A 24,182-nucleotide genomic window follows, 5' to 3' on the forward strand; every position below is an offset into this window, starting at 1 on the left:
TTAGAAAAGTATGCAGAATTGTACATTAATGAAATTGTGAGACTGCATGGTGTTCCTATCTCTATCATATCAGACAGAGATCCAAGATTCACATCCAGATTCTGGGAAAAACTACATGAAGCTCTAGGGACAAGATTGAATTTTAGTACAGCTTTTCATCCTCAGACAGATGGCCAGTCAGAAAGAGTAATTCAAGTTTTGGAAGATATGCTCAGAAGTTGTACAATTGAATTTGAAGGAAGCTGGGAAAGATATCTCCCACTAGTGGAATTTGCTTACAACAATAGTTATCAGGCTAGTATTACAATGGCCCCTTATGAAGCATTGTATGGCAGAAAATGTAGAACTCCATTATGCTGGACAGAACTTAGTGAAGCTAAACTTGTAGGTCCAGAGTTGGTAAGACAGACTGAGGAGAGGGTGAAGATTATCAAAGAAAGATTGAAAGCTGCAACAGATAGGCAAAAATCCTATGCAGATTTGAGAAGAAAAGATATAGAATTTGCTGTTGGAGACAAAGTGTTTTTAAAAGTTTCTCCATGGAAGAAAGTGCTAAGATTTGGCAAGAAAGGTAAGCTAAGCCCTCGGTTTATTGGTCCATATGAAATAATTGAGCGTGTGGGTCCAGTAGCCTACAGGCTAGCTTTACCTCCAGAGTTAGACAGAATACACAATGTCTTTCATGTATCCATGTTAAGATAATACAGATCTGATCCTTCACATGTTATCCCAGCTGAAACCATTGATGTACAATCTGACCTAACTTATGAAGAGGAACCAGTGAAAATTTTAGCAAGGGAAATGAAAGAATTACGAAACAAGAAGATTCCCTTAGTTAAAGTGTTGTGGAGAAATCACAATGCAGAAGAAGCTACATGGGAAAGTGAAGAAGTGATGAGGCAACAATATCCACAGCTATTTAAAGCAGGTAAAATTTCGAGGACGAAATTTCTTAAGAGGGGAAGAGTTGTAACATCCTCAAACACATAGCTAGAGCAGTGACATCACTAGGTAGGGCTAGGCTATTTCACTACTAGAGTAAGTGGCCTTAGGGAATGTGCTAGCATAACTCTAAACTGCTAATAACTGAATCATAGAAAACTCAAATAAAGAAACAGACGTATTCAGAAATAAAGCAGACAGTGTGATTAGCGAGTCGGGAACGAGTCACTTTCGAAAGGTGCTTAGGGTTTTCTGACGTGCTTGCTTGAGGTGCTTGTTTATATTCGTCATGCTTGCTTAAAAGGACTTCTAAAGGCTAAAAGCATATTTTAGTAGGTCAATCTATGATTATTGAAAGTTTAAAAAACTAAATTGAAACATGGTAAAAAGTTTAGTGGGTTAAAGTGTAAATATGGGAAGTTAAAACATAAAAGTCAAATTTTACTTTCCATGTGTCACCTAACTAAGGAAAGGAGAAATGAAAAAGAAAATTTAAAAAAGAAAAAGGATTTTCTTCTTTCTTCCTCCACCATTGCCGTAGCTCACCCATTGAAAAAAACCAAAGCTTTGTTTTGTCTTCCTTCCACCAAAGCCAAGCCAAACTCCACCAAAGCCAAGCCAAACCTCACCAAAACAACTTCTTCCTTTAACCAAAATCTATCCTAAGATCAAGAGCTAAAGGAACAGCCATATAGTGAAAGAATTGAAGAAGAAAGGTTTAGGGTTCCATATACACCAAGCTTGAAAATTCAAGGTAAGCTTAGAAAGGTGAAGGAAATAACATCTTCTCATTTCTTCATGCATGAATTTTCATTATAGAGCTTTAATTTATAGTTTATTCAATCCTTTCATAAGACATAAATCTACCTAGGTGAAGGAACATCAAAGGGAAAGGAGATAGCTAGAGATTAGAAGAGGAAAAGAAAGAAGGAATCCAAGAAAGGTTTGGTGTTTGTATGATTTTTCTGTTTTCCTTTGATTCTGCCATGAATAAGTGAAATTAGGGGTTGATTTTACTTGCTGGAAATGTTGTTTTGATTGTATAAATATGTTATATGAATGTTAAAATGATGTTTGAAAGGCTTAGAGTAAAGAAATTTCACATGAGAGCTAAAAGTGCAAATCTGGCAGAATAGGTTGTAACAGGACAGCTTGTGTTGATATTCTTATAACTTATTGTGTGGTTATTGAAATTAAGCCTAAGATATACCAAATGAAAGCTAAGAAAAAGAGCTAAAACTTTCATGAATTGACAAAATTCTGAATCTGTAGGTAAGATGATGAAAATTTGAAGTGAACCTAAACTGGATACAGAGTTAGTGCATCCGGAACAGTGTGTATTGATTATACTATAACTAATTATGTACTCAGTGAAATTTGTTAATACCAGTGCCAAATGAATCCTAAGAAGTATACCTAAAACTTTGTAGAAGATACTTAAGCTTTAATTTGTATGAAAATGTATGAATCTGATAATTTTTGTGATACTATAAACAGGTACTAATACTGGACTGATTAAGACCTGATTGAGCAGCTTGTAAAGAAAAATTCATAACTTAAGTTAGGATGATCAGAATTGCATGAATCATACCTTGTTGGAAAGATAAGACATAAATGTACATTTCTTATGAAGAAACTGAAGTTAAGTTATAACTCTAAACTACTTGAAAAGTTGATGCAATATATGGCAGAATGTAGTTTTCTACATTAAAATGCTAAGTCAATAAAGTTTTGCACTATTTGCCATGAGTTTTCCATATTGTAAATCTTGGCATATGATATATGTAACTTGGAAAATGAATTCAAATAGCTTCAAATGGTATGCATTTTACATTGATACATTGAATTAATAGTGCTTGGCCCTGGTAAACGTAATAGGAGTCGAGGTTAGTATAAGGGTATGGCATGCCATATAAACATACAGAGTTCGCAGTACTGCTACCGATACATGATCTATATTTGAGGTTACATATCTGGTACCTCATAAGCATGGCCACAGAGCTCTGCTATCACAGATTTGGCCTCTGAGCCTACCGTTCGGCACCCTGTGCCTACCGTTATAACTCCTTATCTACCTAGTCGATCCTACTATGTGTTTATAAGGGCTAAGATCTTAGTTAAGATTGATACTTGATTTTGTGAACTTATTAGTGAGTGTTAATATGTTTGCATCTATTACATGCACTAAGCTGTGGTGATTTGCTATGAATAGAAAATGTGCAATAAAGGAAAAAGAAGATGTTTTTATTCTGTTTATCTGTAAACGTGAACTTGTTTACGCTATTTTGTTATTTGTTGTTATCACCCACTGAGCCTTAGCTCAGCGTGTTGGTTTTTACCTCACGCAGGTTGTAGATAAAGTAGGCACGCGAAGTTCATCAAAGGTCTACATCAGATATCAAGGCCATTATCATAGCTGGTTCTTTTGAGTCTCTGAGTCATAGTACAGTTTTATTTTGGCATGTACATATTAAATAGAGTGAGCAAAAATAGTGTGATGTTCATATGTATTACAGGTTAAAGTGCTAATGAAACAGAGGAAATTCTGCCGAAAAATTTTGGTTTAGAAATCTCACATTTAGTTTAATCACTTGATGAAAGTTACATGCATTACCTAAAAACTTGGTATTTACAGATAAAAGAAATTGTTTAGTCCTGATATATCTAAAAAGGTATAGTTTGTGACATTCCTTGCTCTATCTACTCTTTGATAGGGTAAGGGGTGTTACACCAAGAACGAAATGCTCCTCAGCCAGAACTCACATTTAGAGAACTTGGCATACAAGCCATGTTCCCTCAAAGTCTGCAAGACCAACCGCAAATGATGGGCATGCTCCTCTGCATTCCCGGAATACACTAAGATATCATCTATGAAGACAATAATGAAGTGATCCAGGTGCTGGCTAAACACTCTGTTCATGAGATCCATGAATGCTGCAGGGGCGTTGGTTAACCCGAACGGCATTACAAGGAACTCAAAATGCCCATATCTGGTCCTGAAAGCTGTCTTCGGCACATCTTCATCCCTTATCCTCAGCTGATGGTACCCCGATCTCAGATCTATTTTGGAGAAACAACCTGCTCCAGTTAGCTGGTCGAATAGATCGTCAATCCTTGGCAAAGGGTACCTATTTTTGGTAGTGACTTTGTTCAACTGCCTGTAGTCGATACAAAGTCTAAGGGATCCATCCTTCTTTCTCACAAACAAGACCGGAGCACCCCAAGGTGAGGTACTCTGTCGGATGAAGCCCTTCTCTACCAGCTCTTGCAACTGTTCTTTCAACTCCTTTAACTCTGCTGGGGCCATCCTGTAGGGAGGGATAGAGATCGGTCTAGTTCCAGGCACCAACTCTATCTCGAACTCTACCTCCCTAGCAGGTGGTAATCCTGAAAGCTCATCTGGAAAGACGTCCTGAAACTCTCTGACAACTGGCACCGAGGCCGGCTCCCTGACCTGACTGTCTAGCTCTCTCACATGAGCTAAGTACCCCTGACATCCCTTCCTAAGCAACCTACGAGCCTGAAGAGCTGATATCAGACCTCTAGGTGTGCCCCTCTTGTCTCCTCTAAAGACGACCTCTGACCCGTTCTGATCTCTGAACCTGACTACCTTGTCCCTGCAGTCCAAGGTAGCACCATGGGTAGATAGCCAATCCATCCCTAGAATGACGTCAAAGTCTGTCAAATCTAGAACCACAAGGTCGGCGGAGAGGCATCTTCCCTCAACAAAAACTGGACTGTACTGGCAGACTGACACTGCCACTGACGGGTCACACTTGGGTCCACTGACCCATAGGGGACACTCTAACCCAGAGACTATCAGACCCAACCTCTCAACGGCTCTCGGAGCAATAAATGAATGAGATACACCCGGGTCCATTAATGCATACACATCAGAACACCCAATGACGAGATTACCTGACACCATGGTGTTGGATGTGTTAGCCTCCTGCTGTGTCATGGTGAAGATCCTGGCTGGAGCTGATGGACCTTCACCTCGGGAACCAGAAGAAGAGGCTGCCCCTCTTCCTCTTCCTCTGCCACTGCCCTGAGTTGTGGCTGGAACTGCTGGCTGTGCCACACTACCAGAAGCTGTCTGCTGGGGCTGGCCCATAAAAGGCACTATAGGACAATCCCGAGCTATGTGTCCCTCCTGTCCACATCTGAAACATGTATTAGTCCCAGCTCGACACACTCCCCTGTGCGGTCTTCCACATCTCTGACATTCTGTACCATCTGAGCCTGAGCTCGAGCCACCGCCAAATCCCAGACCGGATTTCAGCTTGTTCCAAAACTTATTCTTCTTCGACTTCCTGGTGGTGTTATCCCACCTCTTCTTACCTGAGCTCTGAGAAGAGAAACCTGGTCCTCCTCTGCCTGGGGTCTTAACCCCTGAAGACTGGGTCACTGACTGCTTCACTGACCCCTCAACTATAGCACTTGCTTCCATTCTTCGAGCCATATCCACCACAGTGTGGAAACTTTCTCTCTCCGCTGACTGAATCAACAAGGAGTACCTGGAATGCAGCTTCATAACATACCTCTTGGCTTTCTTCGTATCTGTATCTAGAGCTTGCCCTGAAAAAGGCAATAGGTCCAAGAATTTATCCGTGAACTCCTCTACACCCATGTGCTCTGACTGCCTCAGTTGCTCAAACTCAATCATCTTCAGTTCTCTGGAACTGTCTGGAAAAGCCCATCCAGCGAACTCATTCGCAAATTCTTCCCATGTCATACCGTCTAGTCTCGGGTCCACATAACACTTGAACCATTCCCGTGCCTTCTTGCACTTTAAAGTGAACCCTGCCATCTGAATGGCCCTACTGTCACTTGCCCCTAGCTCATCAGTTATTGTCTTCACCACTCTCAGATACTCAAAGGGGCCATCCCCTGACTTGTATTTGGGAGCATCTAGCTTGAGGTAATCTGTCATCTTTACCTTGCTCCCATCAGCTGAGCTAGGTCTAGGAGGTTGAGTAACTGGGGCTGCTGGTTCTGTAGTTGGTGGAGGTGGAGGTGCAGCATTCCCCGAGGTGGGGTTTGCCGGGTTAGGATAGAAGGGTGAGGGTGGATAAGCTGGGTACTGTGTGTAAGGTGGATAGAAAGGTGGATAAGGCATGTAGGTAGGGTAGGGGTTAAAGCTGGAATAGTCCGATGTACCTCCCATCGGATACCCTGAACCCTGTGGAAAGGGTGGATAATGGGGTGGAAAACCATACCCCGAGGCCTGAACGCCTCCCTGAGATTCCCCTGTCCCTTCTTCCTCCATGCTCACATCCAGGTTTCCATCCCTCCTCTGATCCTCTTCCATAACCTCCCTCACATCTGAAGAGCTTCCTCCTCTATCTGTCCCCCTTCTGCTAGCATCAAAAGACCTTCTAGGGTCCCTTGACACTCTATCTCTGTTGGCTCTACAAGACATTGCCCTAGGCAATGTAGGAGGACGGGCGCTCGTGCCCTCATCCTCAGGTGGCACTCCAGTCAATCGTGCAGATCGACGAGTTCCTCTCATCCTATTTTCTGAAAAACAGTACACATCATACAAACATTAGCATCATATGGTTCATGTGGGCACACATGAACCCTCATCACATACATCACATTCATATCATAGCATCAATGCACATGTATATTATCATGGCATTTCACATCATCATGCAAGACAGGACTCCACATCCTATCCTAGTGGACATGATCTCCCTATTGTGCTTGACCTTCTATAACATCTATGGGCCCAACACTCTAGGTCCGACCATATGAACCTAGGGCTCTGATACCATTCTGTAACGACCCGAAAATCGGACCGCTACCGGCGCTAGGATCCAGATCGGCTTAAGGCCGCCGGGACCCGTAGCAAGCCTGACATATAACCTGTAAACCTGTATAATCCCATACATGATCAACAACATGCATAAAAATTTAAACTTTTCCTTCAAACATCCAACTCAACCTGAACATACATGTACATAGTCCTGATCATAATCATGATCCCTCTGTGGGATCTCATCAATGCCCCAACGGGCGATACAACATGAGATGAGTTGGCTTTCATGAATATTATAAAACATTTCTATAGATCATGTATCACAAGGGATGACAATACTCATAGGGTCAAGCACATCTATAACCTCAATATACCTCATTACATAACATACTGAAATCTCTTACATTACATCATAGTACAATTATCATGTCCACAATCTAACTATTACATAGACATACTTCAAAAACTCTGGCTAACCTTCTGGTCTACCCTGTACCTGCACATCTGGGGTTAGGGGAGAGGGGTGAGCTACAAAGCCCAGTGAGCAGAATAGTAGAAAACAATATATTAAAATTTCATGCTTTCATGAAATGCAACACATCACAACAAATCACATCTCGGATGGTATTGTCACCTATAGTCCTCTACATAGTCCAACTGTGCCGGGACGTAGAATGGGTACAACCGGTCTTTCCCTTACATAACATATCATACAGTCCAACTGTGCCAGGGACGTAGAATGGGTACAACCTGGACTTCCTCTTACATCGTGCCAGGGACGTAGAATGGGTACAACCTGGACTTCCATACCATATCATGCCATAACATCATCATATCATATGAGGACTAAAGGATCATCCAATAACCAATCCACATCAACATCATAAATGCAATGCAACATATTCGTGAATACTAATGCAAGCAACCTACTATATCTCATGGCATTCATGATGCATGGATCATGCTCAAAATTTCTATTTCATTTATTTAAAACTTAAGGTTTATTCCACTCACCTCTGGCTAGCTCTGACAAACTCTGTAGCAGCTGGCTCACTGCTGGGGTCCTCGGTTCCTCGGGTCCGAACCTACACAGGTGGACTCCAATTAGGGACCAAACATTCATAAACATGACTCTAATATACTCCCCAAAAACCCCCTAAAACATCATGAAAACATCGCATAAAAACATGCAAGAAATGGCTGAACAGGGCACTTTCGGCGGCAGGTTCGGCGGCCGAAAGTCCCTTCAGAGCCGAAAGTCAGGCAGGTTCGGCGGCACCTTCGGCGGCCGAAACTCCCAGACAGAGACGAAACTCATGCATGTTCGGCGGCACCTTCGGCGGCCGAAAGTCCCAGACAGAGATGAAAGTCTCCTTTCGGGGGCAACTTCGGCAGCCGAAAGGCCTGCCTCACCAGCCACGTTCGGCGGCCGAAAGTGCCTTCGGCTGCCGAACCTGGTTTCTGCCAAAGGGCAGAAACTTGGCTCCTTTATGCACATTTGCCTCCCAACTCTCAAATCATGCATACCACTCAACCAAAACATGCATACAAGCTCCTAGGGGCCTCAAACAAACATATACCCCAACTACAACACTTCAAACATACTCAAACATGCCACATTGTTCAAAAAATCACATAAAACCTAACATAGCTCAACTAACTTAAACATGCATTTCTACCCCATAAAACTTCATAAAACTTAGTTAAAACATATAAGGAGCTTAAGATCGGCCCTTACCTCTTGAAGATCGAGAGGAAGACGACCTAAACTTGGAGATCCACGAAAATGAGCTCCTGAGTTCCCAAAGCTCCAAAACTTGTTTCAAAAGTTCAAAATCTTCAATGCAAGCTTAAAACTCAAGAAAAATGGTGGGGATTTGAAGGAAAAACACTAGATCTGGGGAGAGGGAGGTCGGAAGCTAGCTATGGCCGAAAATGGGAGAAAGCTCGCCCATTTCGGCTAAGTGACCCTTTTATAGTGGCTGGCCAGGCCACGTTCGGGGGCTGAATGTGCCTCCGCATGCATGCCATGTTCGGCGGCCGAACTTGACTTTCGGCGGCCGAACCTGGACTGCCCTCACTCATGCTTTCGGGGGCCTAACGTGCCTCCAAGACGCATGCATGTTCGGCGGCCGAACTTGACTTTCGGCGGCCGAACCTGGGTTTTCCTCCAAAGTCTTTTCATGCAAAAACTCATTAAATTTTCATACTTAAAACCATGAAAAACCTTAAAACATTTTATGAAAACATGTTTCTACCCTACTAGAGACTTCCGACATCCGAGATTCCACCGGACGGTAGGAATTTCGATACCGGAGTCTAGCCGGGTATTACATTATTCTTAAAGATTCATGGGGAGGGCTGGTATCTGTATGTGGTGGCATCGGTATGGTTGGGCTTAAGTCAGGTTCAGGTATTATATTTGGTAATACGGTTTTATGTGGGTCATGGTTATCGGGTTGTGATCTGAATGGGAATATGTTTTCATGGAAGATGACATCTCTGGAAACTATGGTTTTGTTTAGGTCTAGGGCATAGATTTTGTAGGCCTTCATTCCTGGAACATATCCAAGAAATACTCCCTTAAAGGCTCTTTCTTCAAATTTTGTCTTGTGGGGTAAAGTATTGGTTGCAAAACATAGGCATCCAAAGGTTTTGAGTGAGTTTAGATTGGGTTTTTCCTTATGTAAGCAAGCATAAGGTGTCTCCCAATTGAGTACTGGGCTTGGTAATTTGTTGATGATATAGGTGGCTGTGAGTATGGATTCTCCCCAGAATCTTTTTGGTAATTTTGACTGAAACATTAGAGCTCTTGCAACTTGTAATAAGTGTTTGTGCTTTCTTTCAACTACTCCATTCTATTGTGGGGTGTATGGACATGATTTCTGATGAATAATGCCCTTTTTCTTTAGCCTTGCTTTTGTTCTCTGCGGTGTCGTTTGGAAGAGATAGTATATAACATCTCTTCAGAAGGAGTTGGAGTAAATGACTGAAAAGGCATAGAAGAAGGCACTGGTGCCCATCCTGTATACTAACTCTAAAAATCGTCTCCATAAGTGGGCATGTGTAAATATTGGCCTAATTCTGTATATGAGTCGTATGGATGGAATGCAACCGGTGATAGTATTTGCATTACACTAGGGTCTGGCAGAGGCCGTGGAATCTCCGTCTCCCTTGATGGCCTGGTAGTGTGGCGATGATGTCATGGAGGATTCCTCGAGGGGGAGGGCGCATCATGTACATCATCTGGAAGCGGTTGGGAAGGTGGCGCAGGCTGTGGAGGTGGTATTTGGAAAATGCAATCGAACATACGAAATGCATGAAATATTGAATTGACTGCATTTCCAATCTTATCCACTGTTGGGTGACGAACTTGACTCATCCATAAGCGGCAGTTCTCCAGACCATCCTCCTGTAAAATTTATTTATTAAGATATCTATCCCAAAAGTTAAGTAATATAATTATTTTTATAATTAATACAGAAATACGATGTTATCATAGCGCCGATTGATGCACCCTTAACCACTTTTCAATCAAAATAAATAGTTATTCATAATAGTAATGTTGTAATGCCACTAAACTTAACTATTTCTTAAAAGTAGTAATTCTGAAAAAAATATTTAAAGTGACATGAATTTGTCAGCGTGCGTAGTAACTGTGCCTAATCCTCATCAGACATATCAATATCTGATGCACAATCGCTTGATAACATCATATTATAGTACATTTGATATTGATTTAAATTTCCATCCTCCAAAAATTCATTTGCTTTGGTCTTGAAAAATTCTCTATTTAATCTAATAATTATTCTGTTGTTCTCCTCACGAATACGATAAAGTACACAACTCAATTATTTAATATTCGTCGTTGACATTGTAATAGCTTTACAGCGCGAACACTTAATGCCATATTGAACACATTCCTCTAGTAGAGATTCGGATTGTCATAGACGAAATGTACATTCGCTTTGCATTATACTATATACATGGTCACTATTGTGCATACGAGGGTTTAGATGATACACAGATTTATTATCCAGTAACCAATTTCTACCAGTTGCTCGGAAAATATCACGTGGAGTGTAATTAATCAGAATATGCCTACAACAATAAATAGACAGATCATTATCAATATGTTAACATATTACATAACACGATCAATGCATGTAGACATTTCAACAGCATTTCGGTAGATAATGTGACAAATATTTTGTAAAATCATCACAATCATTGTCACTATAGTCAGACAGGTCATTATCGTGTACGTTGAAATTGCTGGAATATGATAACTGGCTATCGTCATATACACTTGGAAATTCACTTTTTTCAGCATGATATTTATCCAGACTCATTTCTATAAGCCTAATCTCCTTAAGTAGTTGATCCTTAAGCTTCTTAACTTCTTTACATGTATTGTGAGCCATGTCTGCCGATGTAGCTTTTGGAATAGGCAACTCATAATAGCCACAGTAAGCTTCCAATTCGCATCGAATCTCCCACAAACATTGCCAATCAGGTTGAGGAGCAACTGTCGCATTTCCAAAATCAGAAAATTTTTTGAAATGATATTCGATAAATATATGGTTAGCAAAACCTTATTCCAAACAAGCATAAATTGGTTGATTGGAAAAACATTGCTTGTGACCATACCATGAACAACTATTTGGATCAATATATTTGTCTATTAGAGTGTTATGACTATTATATTTTCCCTTTCCTCTACTTGATTGGCATGCTGATGACTCACGAAGATTTTTAGAGGATGACATTTTTTGGATGCAACATGCGTATGATCAAATGGTTAAATGTAATATACAATCAAGGAATCGTAACAAATTATAGATATTTGCAGAAAATAAGTCATGTGAAAATCATAAATTTGTATTCACACTACATGTCTTTTTATTATGTCCCGATTGGCCACATATTGAACAATGATTTTTTTCCTGGAATATTAACTTTTGCAACCCTCTAATCCATTTCATTTTGGATCCTCGATGGCTTCGGTCGCCCTTTTTTCCTAATTCGATTCTTGTTTGGAATTAGTGGTACTTCATAGTCTGTAGGCCAATAGTTTGAATTACCCAATGGAGTGAACATGTCTTCGTAACATTTCAGTATCTTTTCCAGAGTATAGTAGCTTCAACGAATTACTCATAATCCACAGACCTCGACATACATGCTGCTATGGCATGTGAACATGGGATACGCATCTCTTGAAATTTACCGCAACTACAAGTCCCTTCTATAAGCTTAATAACTTGTTTTGATCTGATTTTGCACTTCGGACTTCGACAACCAATTCATCACGATTAAATGTTGTAACACGATGGCCATTTGCTGACTGTGCATTTTTCTGTATGATTTCACCACATGACTGGGTGAATCTATAGCCATCTTGTTGCTGCCGAAGAAATTGACTTCTTCTAATGTTGAAGTAATGCACACATTGATAAAATATTTTTTCACCCATTGCTGTAATAGGCAATGCTTGAAAGCCTTTTAACATTCCATTGACAAACTTAATGGTGTTAGTCGTCATTGATCCATATCGCTTCCCACCATCATGGGAACGAGTCCACTTCTCCAAAGGAATCCTCACGGCCCATTCAAAGGTCTCGAGATTTACTTACTTTATTTTATTCATCGCGTCATATAATTTTCTCCTTTAGTTATGATTGGCTGTTATGGTAAAAATATAATATTAAATATGAATAGATTATATACATTGAAATTTTTAATTTAAAAAAAGTAATTGCAAGTGAAGTTTTACTAGCCTTTCGCAAATATTTCTTCATTATTGCATTCTTGAATTTTGTGTTGTAATTGCTCAAAATATAACGAATGCAGTATCGATGATGTCCACTTGGGGGTTGCCACCAATCTTCTTGCATTGATTTCTTAATTCCAATGTGACGATCAGAAATAACACATAAATCTTCGCGTTCTGTCACATATGCTCTCAAACAAGACATGAATCATCCCCAATTATCTGAATCCTCCTCAATAATTGCAAAAGCCAATGGAAATATCTTATTATTTCCATCAAGTCCTGTTGCACACAATATACACCCACTATATTTACCGTATAGGAATGTACCATCAACAAAAATCATTGGCCGACAATGCTTGAATCCTTCAATCAATTGATGATAAGCCCAAAACATGCGATCAAATACATGGCAAGTACGATCGAAATAATCATTTATATAATGGGGATCATCTTCAATTACGAAGATTGAAGCAGGATTGAAGTGGCACACTGCATTCATGTACTTACGAAGCCTTCCATACGATTCATCCCATCCACAAAAAATTTTTCTAATTGCAAATTGTTTTGTCTTCCATGTCTTTGAATATGATGGTTCATATCCAACTTTATCTCTAACTTCTGCCTAAAGGGTTTTTATTTTAATGTGTGGCTGTTCTTCTATCATCGATAAAATAAATTGGTATATAAACTCAGTATCCAATTGTGGATGGTTTTTTTCAACTGTTGGATTAGAACATGTATGCGGTCCATCATATAATACAATTCTCTACACCTCAGATCCCTCCTTCATTGATGCACGCAGATGCCATTTACAATTATGTTTTTTATATTTGCATTTAATACTATATGTTTTTTTATGTCTACGCAAATGATATTCCTTTGCTGCTGTCATGACAGCATATCTGGATAGAAAAATCATCCCAACAGAAAACTCCTTATTCGGATTCCAAAATATATCAGTTGATGGCTTTGCATGAGAGTCTACACGCATTAATTCAAAATCTATTTCTAAAAATGGGGGTGGATGTACAAGTGGCAAAATAGGATTAGGATACTGAGCAATTGCATTATTATCACCTGATAATAAATCGTTGTCCTCAATCCAACCACTTTCATACTCATTAATGTCAGAATCAGATAATCTATTTGAATTCACATGTTCATCAACTTCATCTACAACTTCATTAACCATACTATCAACACTATTCATGATAAAGTCTTCCGTACAAAACGGATTAGTTGGACATACTATTATTTCATCTTGATCTTCATTATTGACACGCAAAAGAGAGTATGAATTCTCTAAATCATCAATATTAGAGGGACCAACACAATCATCTTTCTCATTTCTGTGAATATCTCTAACGACATCCACATAAAAAATTATGTTTTCAGATCCTATTATACATATGTAATCGAACATCCTCTCTACATCGTCATCATTGATAAGCTGAACTAGTTCAAATTTGTATTTGTGACCACTAATAATTGGTTTCCTATATTGAATCTTGCATATGAATTGATTATGGTCTCACAGATTTGTACAACGAACTATTTTCAAAAAAAGATCCTCATACATCAATCTTCATTTCATACGGAAGAAATTATGCTGACCACCAACATAATCGTAACCTAATTCGGTTCTAATAACATGACCATCCCAGTGTATAATGCCATAAGTCGGACAACTTATTTTTATCAAATCTGGTCCACATTTCAAACATAAGAAAAATAATATAAGTAAATCATTGACGTTAAATATTTAGTGCAATATAATTACTCGTACCTGTTTATTCTGATTAATGCGATCTAATAGCCTTACAACGAAGATTGCCTTCCAAACTGCAATATAAAATTAAAATTTATATTTACCACCAAATACATTATATCATTAATAATTTCATAAAAAATATCAAATAATAACAACTATATTACTCCAAATAAATGGTTAAATAAATGTTTTTGAATAACATTATGTTATAACTGGACTGGACTTTTTTTAATAAATCACAACATATAAATTTTTTTATATTAAAAAAATTATAAAATATATTAAATAATGTAACTAACCTTCACAAATTCGTTGAGATTTTTAGTAAAATTGAGAAATTGAGAAATTGTAGGAGAGGATGTAATGACAATATTGGGAGATTGAAAGGGAGGGTGTATTGAGATTGAGAATGGAAAATTTTGGGAATTTGTATAATTTAGGTTGTAATTAGGGAAATTGAGTAGAGGGGTGGGAATGTGAGGAATTGAGTAGAGGGTGGGAATGAGGGATGGCAACCTATTACGTGTTGCCCGAAGACAAGTGGCGCCAGGATGCGGTCTTCTAGTAGTCCCGAGACGTCTTCTGGAAGATGCCTCGGGACTTACATAATACACCCGAGTCTTGGCGCCACTTAAAGTGGAGTTAGGTTGACAGACTGCAATCTGGCGCCACTTAAAGTAGCACTAGATTGCGTTCTTCTACCAGTCCTGAGGCGCCAGACGCCTTGGGATTAACATGTCTGTCTCGAGTCGTGGCGCCACTTAAAGTGGCGTTAGGACTCGGAACTCTCTCCATGATAGAGATTCTCTGTGGCGCCAGGCCTCCTGGACTGTCTTTTTATAGCAGAGATTTTCTGCCATGAAAAGGGTCTGGCGTCAGGCCCTTTTCGTGGGAGATAATTATGCGGTAAAATTATTAATTTTCAAATATTTTAATTTTTATAATATATATATTAAATATTTAATTATTCCATTTTTAGATATATGTATACGTATATATACATACATGCATATCTACACACTTTTTATATTTATATTTTGTATTTATATTTTATTTTTAAAATATATATACATGTAAATTAAAATTTTATTTTGCCACTCTTATTTTTTTGTTTCTCTCTTTATTGCTTTTCATTTTATCCATTGCACATTTTCCTTTCCCATTTTGAATTGTTCATATTCTTCAGAAAAAAATTTATCTTTTTAATTTATTGGTGTTGAAGTATTTTTTATAATTATAATATTTCAAATTAAAATTTCAAAATGAGACAATATTTTGTAAGAAATAATTATAATTTAGTTACATAGCAATGTGACTTATAAAATTAATAGACGTTTAAGCACTCACCTTTGTTTCTTTCTCCACAATTATCAAAATATCAAATATAATTTAATAGAGTGTGCTTCTTTTATTAAAAATTTAATATTTTACATATGTAAATTAAAATGTAATTTTTAATATACTTTTAATATTTTTATGCTTTCATAATTAATTACAATTAAATTAAATATATTTTTTAATTTTAAACCTTATTATTTAAGATCAATTATTTACATATTACATTTTATACATTTTAATATATACAATTAAATTATAAATAATTATTAAATACAATTTTTACTAATAAATTTTATAATAAAAATATTAATATTTAATATATGTAACACAACATAATAGACATTTTAAAATAAAAAAAAATATTACAAATTTAAAATACTAACAATTATCTATTTATTTTTATATTTTCCGAATCTGCGCCCTTATCTTAAACGTTTAGCGGATTTAAATATTTTTTTCCTTCTTTATTCTAAATAATCATATATATTCGTTTCATAACTTGTACGTTTGCCTCCTCCTGAAATTAATAAGTTAGTGAGTATACTGTTAAAAATATACATTAAATTAGATATTAAGCGTAACTATATACGTAGATCTTAATCTTCTATTCTCTCTTTTACATAATTCTTTTTGCCAAATGGAAAGTTTGTATTGCACACGCATCCAAAGTGCATAATCCAATTTTTTATAAATACGAAAATAATATTTGATTATATCAAAATAATTTTTTATTTCGATTTTTGATCAAATATAACTTAAAATCTTAAAATAACACAACAGAATAGTTTCAATCAAAGTATCAATCATTTCTATATTTTGCATGTTATAGTCAGAACAAATTATTTTTTGTAAATAATAATTAAGCCATAAAACGTGTCGAAAAAAAATTATTCCGACAATCAATTCTTAATTCATGGATTTCTTTTTACATTTTTTTTCACTTTATTTTTAGCTAACTTATCTCGTAAAATTTTTGGAACAACGTCAATGTGTGTCATAAATCACCTAAAATTTTGAATTGATTTTTTTTAAGAGGAAGAAGGGAATAAAGAAGTGAGAAATGTGAAAATTAGTGGGATGTGAAATGGTTTATATAGACCGAGGCAGAGAGCCTAGCGCCAGCCTCTCTGTCTATTCATGAAGCACCAAATCTAACTTAACGCCTCTTGGTGTTTAGGCCTAATGCCTCTTTAAGAGACGCCACGGCTTTACTTAGGAGTTTCTTTGAGAAGCGCCGCTCTTGAACTCCAAATTGACAAATTAAAATTTTCAAATCTCAAATCTAAAAATAAAAATTTTCCACTTCTAATTTAGCAAAAACTCATAGAAAAATCCAAACAATATTAATGAACAGATTCCGTAAAAATAACAAATTGATTGCATAAGCTATTCGTGGACGATGGCGACGACAGCTTTATACAGAGGAAAATTCTAGCACACCAGAACAGGGGGGAAAAAAACAAACAACCGTCTTGTGGGGAGAATTGAATTGTTATTGATGAAGCTCGTCCACGTGGTCTTCACGTTGATTGTGATTGGAAAATTATTATATAAATTGATTTATGTATTCATTTTATATTAATATTTTTTAATTTTAAATTATATATTAAAATATTTTTATTTTTAATTAGTATCCAAGTTTTTAAAAGATATTTATTTATTTCATGTAATTTCAAAAATAACTATTTTGTATCATTAATTCTAAAATAACATATTCAGTTCCTATAATTAACAACAGAGATTAAACAGTTAACAATTTGAAAAGATATAAATTATTTAATTTATTTTTAAAAATTAAATGAATTAATTTCACTAAAACACTGAATCTTATTTGGCTTTTAAAAATGTTTTAATCTTGTGGGATTTTCCTTCTTGCCGTCCCTCTGATTCTAAAGGATGGATGAAGATCTGGAAATGGAAAAATTATTTCATTTACCTCTTATTTGTGCTATGCTATAAATTAATTATAGTGGGCCCATATGAAATTCATCATTACTATATTGACGATGGTTCTCATCAGTACACATTAATTAATTTAATTAGTTAAGTAGTTGATAATTTTATTATTTAAATTTTAATTTTTAAAATAAATTATAATTATATGTTTAAATTAATTTTAGTTAGTTAAGGAAATCTTAAAAGATATATAAAAATATAATAAAATTGATTTTTTTAAAATAAAGATATATATTAGATTATAATTTTATTATTTTAAATTAATTTTAGAGTTTATTAAGAAAATTTAAAGTAAATATCTAAATTAATCTAAATACTATTTAATGATCTGAGATCCAATAGAATAGAGTTTTACAAGGGTTTTGGTATTAGAGAATAAAGTCCTTTCTTCTGAGGAGGGGACTCCCCTTTTATCCATTTCGTCTCGCTTGCTGGTGACGTGTAAAGGCCTCTCTAGGATTGGGCCACGCGTTTCTGCGATACAGATTCGGGCGTACGAGGGTATCAGGCGCCTGCCCCATGCGTAACGGCCTCTGATTCTCCTTGTGCGTACGTTCGAGCGGATCTGCCAGGCTGTCTGGTGAGTATCATTCTGGATCCTAGGTTGGGCCGAGAGTTGGGCCAAAGAGGAAAGGGCCTGCTTTGCGCGGACTGGGTCGATCTGAGTGAGGAAGCTTGGTCGAGCCCGGCCTTGAAAGTTGGATGAGCCAGGCCTGCTTTGAATACCAAGTACGTGGGCCTTTACTTCGTGGGCTTTAGGTTGTGGTCGAGGCCCTGGACCGGGGTGAAGAAATCTAGCGGTCATCAATTGCCCCTTCACCTTCTCGGTAGTTATTGCTCCAACTGCCGAGGGGGTGAATACCGAGAACCATTATGACCGCGCCTGTTCGTGTTCAGATGTCTTCATAACACCCTTTCATCTTTTTGTCACTGCTCAGTCTTTGAATCCTATCTGCTCTTTCCCCTTTCTGGCTTTTCTCTATTCTCCGTGTTCTCTGCTATCTTTGCTTTCCTGTCATCGTCATCTGGTCATGTCTTTTCTTTCCTTTTCCATGAATATCTTTTAAGATTCGGACATCGTTAGCCTAGAGTTTAGCATAACTCTGCCTTGTGTTAAGGCCTTAGGCTTTGAGTATATATATCAGCGCTAGCTCTTCTTCATTCTCAAACCCCCTGTTGGAGCGAGAGATTCTTGTTTTATCGGTGAAGGGTCCATTTGACGTCTTCTTCAAACAGATAGAGGTGAGCTTGAGGTTATATTGCTTTGCTACCCCAGAGGTTTGCTTTAATCTTGTATTTGTCATCTTGCTAGAAAATAATTCTAACTTGTCTCTGTTCTGGAACTTTTCTGCAGTACCTGAGATAAAGATGAATCAATTCAAAGTTCTTGAGAATTTGAGGTTACCTCTAAGGAGTTTGAACGTTGCTTTGGAGATCCTTCTGGTAGGGCGGTCGATGGGTGGGACCATTCGGCAAGTTGCTGAAACTATTTTACCCAGGTCGTCTGGCCGGCCTCCTCCTCTGCTTGTTGTCCGGGCTTCAAAGAGGTTCTGGGCTGTTGAAGGGTTTATTCTAACTTTACCTTTCTTCGAGAGGGAAAAGGAAGTTTCCCCGATGTCCATGTTGTCTTCTTTTGATATAAATGGAGGTGGCGAAAATGATCAATTTATTGTCCCCTTTGGTGTGGAGTACTTGTATTATGAGGAGCAGAGATCTGCTACACTCAGTCAAGCTTCCGTCGATGCCTTCGAATATATGTTTTGTGATCTTCCTGAAGCCGTAACTAGAAAAATTATGTTTTCAGGGTACATTCGAACAAGCTCAGATATTATATCCTGTTCGTATGTACCATGAACCACATTTGGGCGACAGGATGCCGACCTATAGGGGAATAGTGAGAAATGCTTATGGGAATCAACTTGTTCAGTTCCCCTATAATAACGAGACAGATCTTGGCCTTTCTGCTAAATTTATTTTACGAGCTACGAGAATTCCTCCGATCTGAAGACTAGGGTAGTGGGGTAGGTGATAATGATGTAAACGCAGACGGTGTATCTGATCATGTAAATCCTCTAAGGATAGCTTTTTGTTCTGTAATGTGGATATTTGTAACGCGCTGTAATGAAACTTTCATTTTTTCGTTCATATCCGAACTGTTCTTTATTATGCCTGAGATGTTGATACTCTTTTCTTCGTGGTTTTCTCTGAGAAGTCTGCAATATTATTTTTTCCTTCTTGCTTTTTAATTGATCCGACCTGGAATCCATTTAGCCAGTGAGTTTTTAGTTTACTCTTTCCGAGCTGTACCGACCGACCTGCGAGCTTGCTTTCGGTTTACTTTGTTCAAGCGAGACTAATCCGATCTCCGAGCTCTGCTTTGAACCAAAGGATTGAGCTTCTGATCTATAACTCATTTTTCTGTTTTCAGGCTGGACTATCCGACCTGTGAGCTCTGTCTGTGTTCAATGATCCGAGCTCTGAATTTCCTTAGCTTTCGATTTTACTTTTCCCGAGCTGAACTAACCGACCTATGAGCTTTGCTTTTAATCAATGGGTTGAGCTTCTGACCCATAACTTTGTAAGATTCCGAGGTGTCTTCATCGTTTCATTATGGGCTCCCGGCCTTTGCTTAATGATGATCCTTCTTAGGTGATAGGTTGGTCTGACCTTTATCATGCTTTCCCTTGTCTGTCTCCTTGGGTCTTTCTATGACTTGCTCTTTTTCCTTAGTTTTTACTGCTTAAGTGGTGATGATGTGCATTTTGCGTGTCAGGTCGTCCTGAGTGAGAGATTCAATTGGAGCTCGGTCTCAGGGTTTTGACAGTTTGGGTTTATCTTATGCAGATAGCGTGTAGGCCTTCAGCTGATGGGCTATCGTCGTGGGCCTGGCCCTTTGTAGGGGTGGAGAAGCCCAGCGGTCATCTTTTTGCCCCTTTACCTCCTCGCCGGTTATTATCTAACCGTTGAGAGGGGAAACTTCGAGAGTAATTAATGATCGCACCGTTCCAAGACAAAACTGTTCAGATCAACGTTCCGTCTCATTATTGCCTTTCATTTCGACTTCTTTCTGTCTTCCGAAGAAACTAGCTCTCTTCTGCTTTCTATTGTCCTGCAACTCCTTCTGCTTTTTTCACCCTATTGCATTTTCAGGTACGCTTTTTTGTTCTTCCATGGAAGGTCCAAAGCTCCCCGATGTCGTTAATATTAGGTCGCATATTACTTCTTCCAACATAACTAAGCACATTTCCCAGAGGCTCTTAGATACTCCTCTGTATCTTATTCGAGCGCCTTTTCAAAACGAAAGGATAGTCCTTCCTAACCCTCCTCCTCCTGGTTTGATTGATCCCCAAAGGGGTCGCTGCATAGTGTTCTTTCTCAAACAGAGGGATTTCGGTCTACCGTTTCCTTTTACCCATTTCTTTATTGAGGTTTTCGAGTACTTCGGGGTAACCCCTCGGATGTTATCCCCAAATTCTATTTTGTTTCTGTCCTGTTTTGAGTCTATCTGCCTGAGTTGGGGTTTTACCCCCACAGCGTGCCTGTTTGTCACTTTTTTCCGTCTGGTTAGGGCGGTTCAGAATTTTTATTACTTTTCCCCCCGTAGTGGGTTGTCTCTTTTCACGAGCTACAAGGATTCCATAAAGGGATGGGTAGAGAATTTCCTTGTGGCGGAGCTGAAATTAGAGTCCGCCCGATCGTGGGATGTGGATTTAAGTTGGGAGGAGGTCCATCCGGGTTGCAACGAGCTGCCCCAATTGAGCCTTATTGAGCAGGTGGGGTTGCTTCGACTGACTTCCGTTGAAAGGAAGTATGACGTCGAGAAGTGTATGTTCGTGTCCAATCTTAGGGATGTCCGGGACACGGGTATATTGCTTTGTCTAGCGATTTTGTTTCTTCTTTGCTCATGATATCAGAAAGTATGCTGACTCTTTATAATTTCGTGTTTTTTGCAGCTTCTGAGGTTAAAATGGATGACATCAAGTTCCCCAAGAACTTTGTCCTGTCTCGCGATAATATGCACGCAGTTTTCGACGCTTTTTCGGCTGGGCGTTCGGTGTCTGAGGCTGCTGCGGAGGTGATTCAAGCTGTTTCCTCCAAAAAGGTTAGCCGACCTCCTGCCAAAGCTTCTTCTCGAGCTTCTAAACCAAGCTCTCGCGGCACCAAATCATGTCGGCCATCTAGCTGTGGTGGATCGAGCTCAACTCTTAAGCCCACTGAAGGGTCTAAATCTACTCCAGCCTCCTCGGAGGACGCGAGGGAAACCTCCCTAACCATTGTGGAGCAGACCCAAGTCGTTGAACAAGTGGAGTCGGGTCTTGTCCATTCTCCTGAAGGGGTGTTAGGGGGAAAATCTAAGTCCCCCGTTACTGAAGACAAGGAGGCCTCTGGGACAGGGATGGAGATCATCCTCATAGAGGACCAAATCCCAGATGTTCCTACCCAAGATGCCCCTGCCTCTGTGGGGACTGGGCCTGAGGGATCTGAAGGCATTCCACTGAAGACCGGGGATAAGCGCCCAGCCTCTTCTGGAATATCTTCCCCATCTCCTGCTCGGAAGAAATCCAGAGCCGCCGCAGGATCTTCTCCAGCTCTTCCTCCCATTGGTAAGGAGAGAGGTGTTCCTGCTGTGCCTTTGTTATCTTCTTCTGACAATGCTCTAAACGCGTCAGACATTACCTCTGAATCTCCGGCCAGTGCTGTTGCCGAACTTCTTAGAGAGCGAATGTTCAGCGGAATTTCCGAGGCCTCAGATCCGCGTCTTCTTGCCCTGATTGGTCTCTTAGCCAGTTCTACCAAGGAACAAGCGTCCTTTCGGTCTCGCTCTCGTGAGGAGCTCGGATCGACGATTAGGGAGATGCTTCTGATGGTAAATTACTTCTCCACTTCTCTTTTAGTTTGCTTTATTTCTTTTTCTTTGACGATTGTTATTCCGTACTAGGTGACGGGCCTCTTTATGGAGGTGGATGTTCGTGATCGCTCCTTTTGGGAGTCTGTAGACCGTCGGATTGAAGAGGCTCATCTGGATGAGAATTTGTCTGCAACTAGTGACGCCCGGGGTAACCTTGCAGCAGCTCGGGAGCATATCCAGTCCCTCCAGGTAGAGTTGCACTCTGCGCTGGAGGTCATTAAAAAGTCTGAGGAGAAGGCGGCTGAGACAGCAGAGCACACCAAGTCCTTAGAAGCAAGGCTGTCTCATACTCGCAAGGTTCTCAAGGAGTCTGATGAGAGAGCAGCTGCCGTGGAGGCTCATTGTGCATAAGTTTTAAAGCAGCTGTCTTCCATGACGGGGGCCTTTCGAGAGAGAGATGAGGCTGTGAGCCAGAGAACTGAGATCCAGCGTCAATATGAGGCCTTAAAGGCTGATTCTGAAGGACTGCAGGTTCACCTGAAGGAGGTGAAAGCTCAGAAGGAAGGGGCACTAGCTCGGGTGGAGGTCCTTGAGCGGGAGTTGAGTACGAGCTTTGATCGTATCCGAGACCTGGCTTCGTCGGCTGAAGAGTTCAACCTTCGCCACCAACAGCTCAACCATGAAGTCAGGACCTTGGAACGTAAGTGTTCAGCCCTGCTCAAGGTAGTAAAACATGTTGAAGACAGGGCTCAGCTAGAGCGTGAGCAATGTATAGCGGAGTATCAGGAGTCTGATGAACTGAAGAGGAAGATCGAGCAGGCCTGTGAGGTTCACCTTCAGGACTACAAAGATTCTTCTGAATTGAAGGCGTTTGTAGCTGAGGCTTGTGAAGCACATCTGAATGAATATAAAGCTTTCGCTGAGATGGGGTCGGCTATTTTTAAGAAAGCCTTCCGTATGTATGTAACCGGTTACAATCGTGGTTTGAGGGAAGCTAGACACGCTCCTGATATTCCTTTGGAAAAGCTTCGTAAGCCTGAATTGGACTCGGATGGTGAGCCGGTGTTACATGGGGAAGATGATTTCCCTATGCCCAGAGGGGATTGTCGCGTCGTAGGCCGGCCATCTGTGTCTTCTTCAGAAGAATCCGAGCCCGAGGGGGAGGACGAGGAAGTTCTTGGGTCAGAGGGAGATGACCCTAATTCTGAGAAGGAGGACCCCCACCTAGGGTCAGAGATTGCCCCCGTTGTTAATGTTGAGAGGCCTGATCCAAAGGAGGCCGTGCTTCCTCCAGATGTAGTTGTAAATAAAGATAGTGTAGGCGAGGATGTTCTCACAGATGTGAGTCCTTTAAGGACTATTTTTCCTTCTACTTCGTCCGAAAAATAGATTGTAACAGCTATTTTAATGAAACTTTGATTCCTTTTTCCTTGAACTATTCTAGTTCTTCATATTTATCTCTGCTTTTCATACTTGTAATATTTGCACTACGTATTCTCATTTATAAGCTTGTTCCCCACTGAATCAGTCTTAAGTTGTGAGCTCGATTCTTAGCTAATTATTTGAGAGATCAAGTCTCATATCTTTTAATAGCGACTAAAGTGTCTGTTTTTCTATTTTTAACCCTTTCTTCTTGGTTGTGACTTCGGATGTCTGTTCCAGACAAACTGATTTGGGCTTTGAGTATAGCCTTTTTTCCTTCATTTATCTTCCTGCTGGTTTCGTCATTTATGAGCCTTTTTATAGAGGGAGCTCGGCTTTTCACTCGGCCTTTATACTTTGAGCGTTA

The 24,182-nt window shown here is 39.4% G+C and overlaps 1 protein-coding gene across 1 annotated transcript; it reads left to right on the forward strand.

Moving 5' to 3' along the window:
- Positions 1-306: 306 nt before the first annotated feature.
- Positions 307-9,906, forward strand: LOC122723710. Its single transcript, XM_043956816.1, has 3 exons — positions 307-571; positions 734-928; positions 9,848-9,906. The coding sequence occupies exons 1-3, from the start codon at positions 307-309 to the stop codon at positions 9,904-9,906; spliced, it is 519 nt and encodes a 172-aa protein (XP_043812751.1).
- The last annotated feature ends 14,276 nt before the right edge of the window (positions 9,907-24,182 follow it).

This window comes from Manihot esculenta, chromosome 5 (genome assembly GCF_001659605.2).
Source record: "Manihot esculenta cultivar AM560-2 chromosome 5, M.esculenta_v8, whole genome shotgun sequence".
Lineage (NCBI taxonomy): Eukaryota > Viridiplantae > Streptophyta > Magnoliopsida > Malpighiales > Euphorbiaceae > Manihot > Manihot esculenta.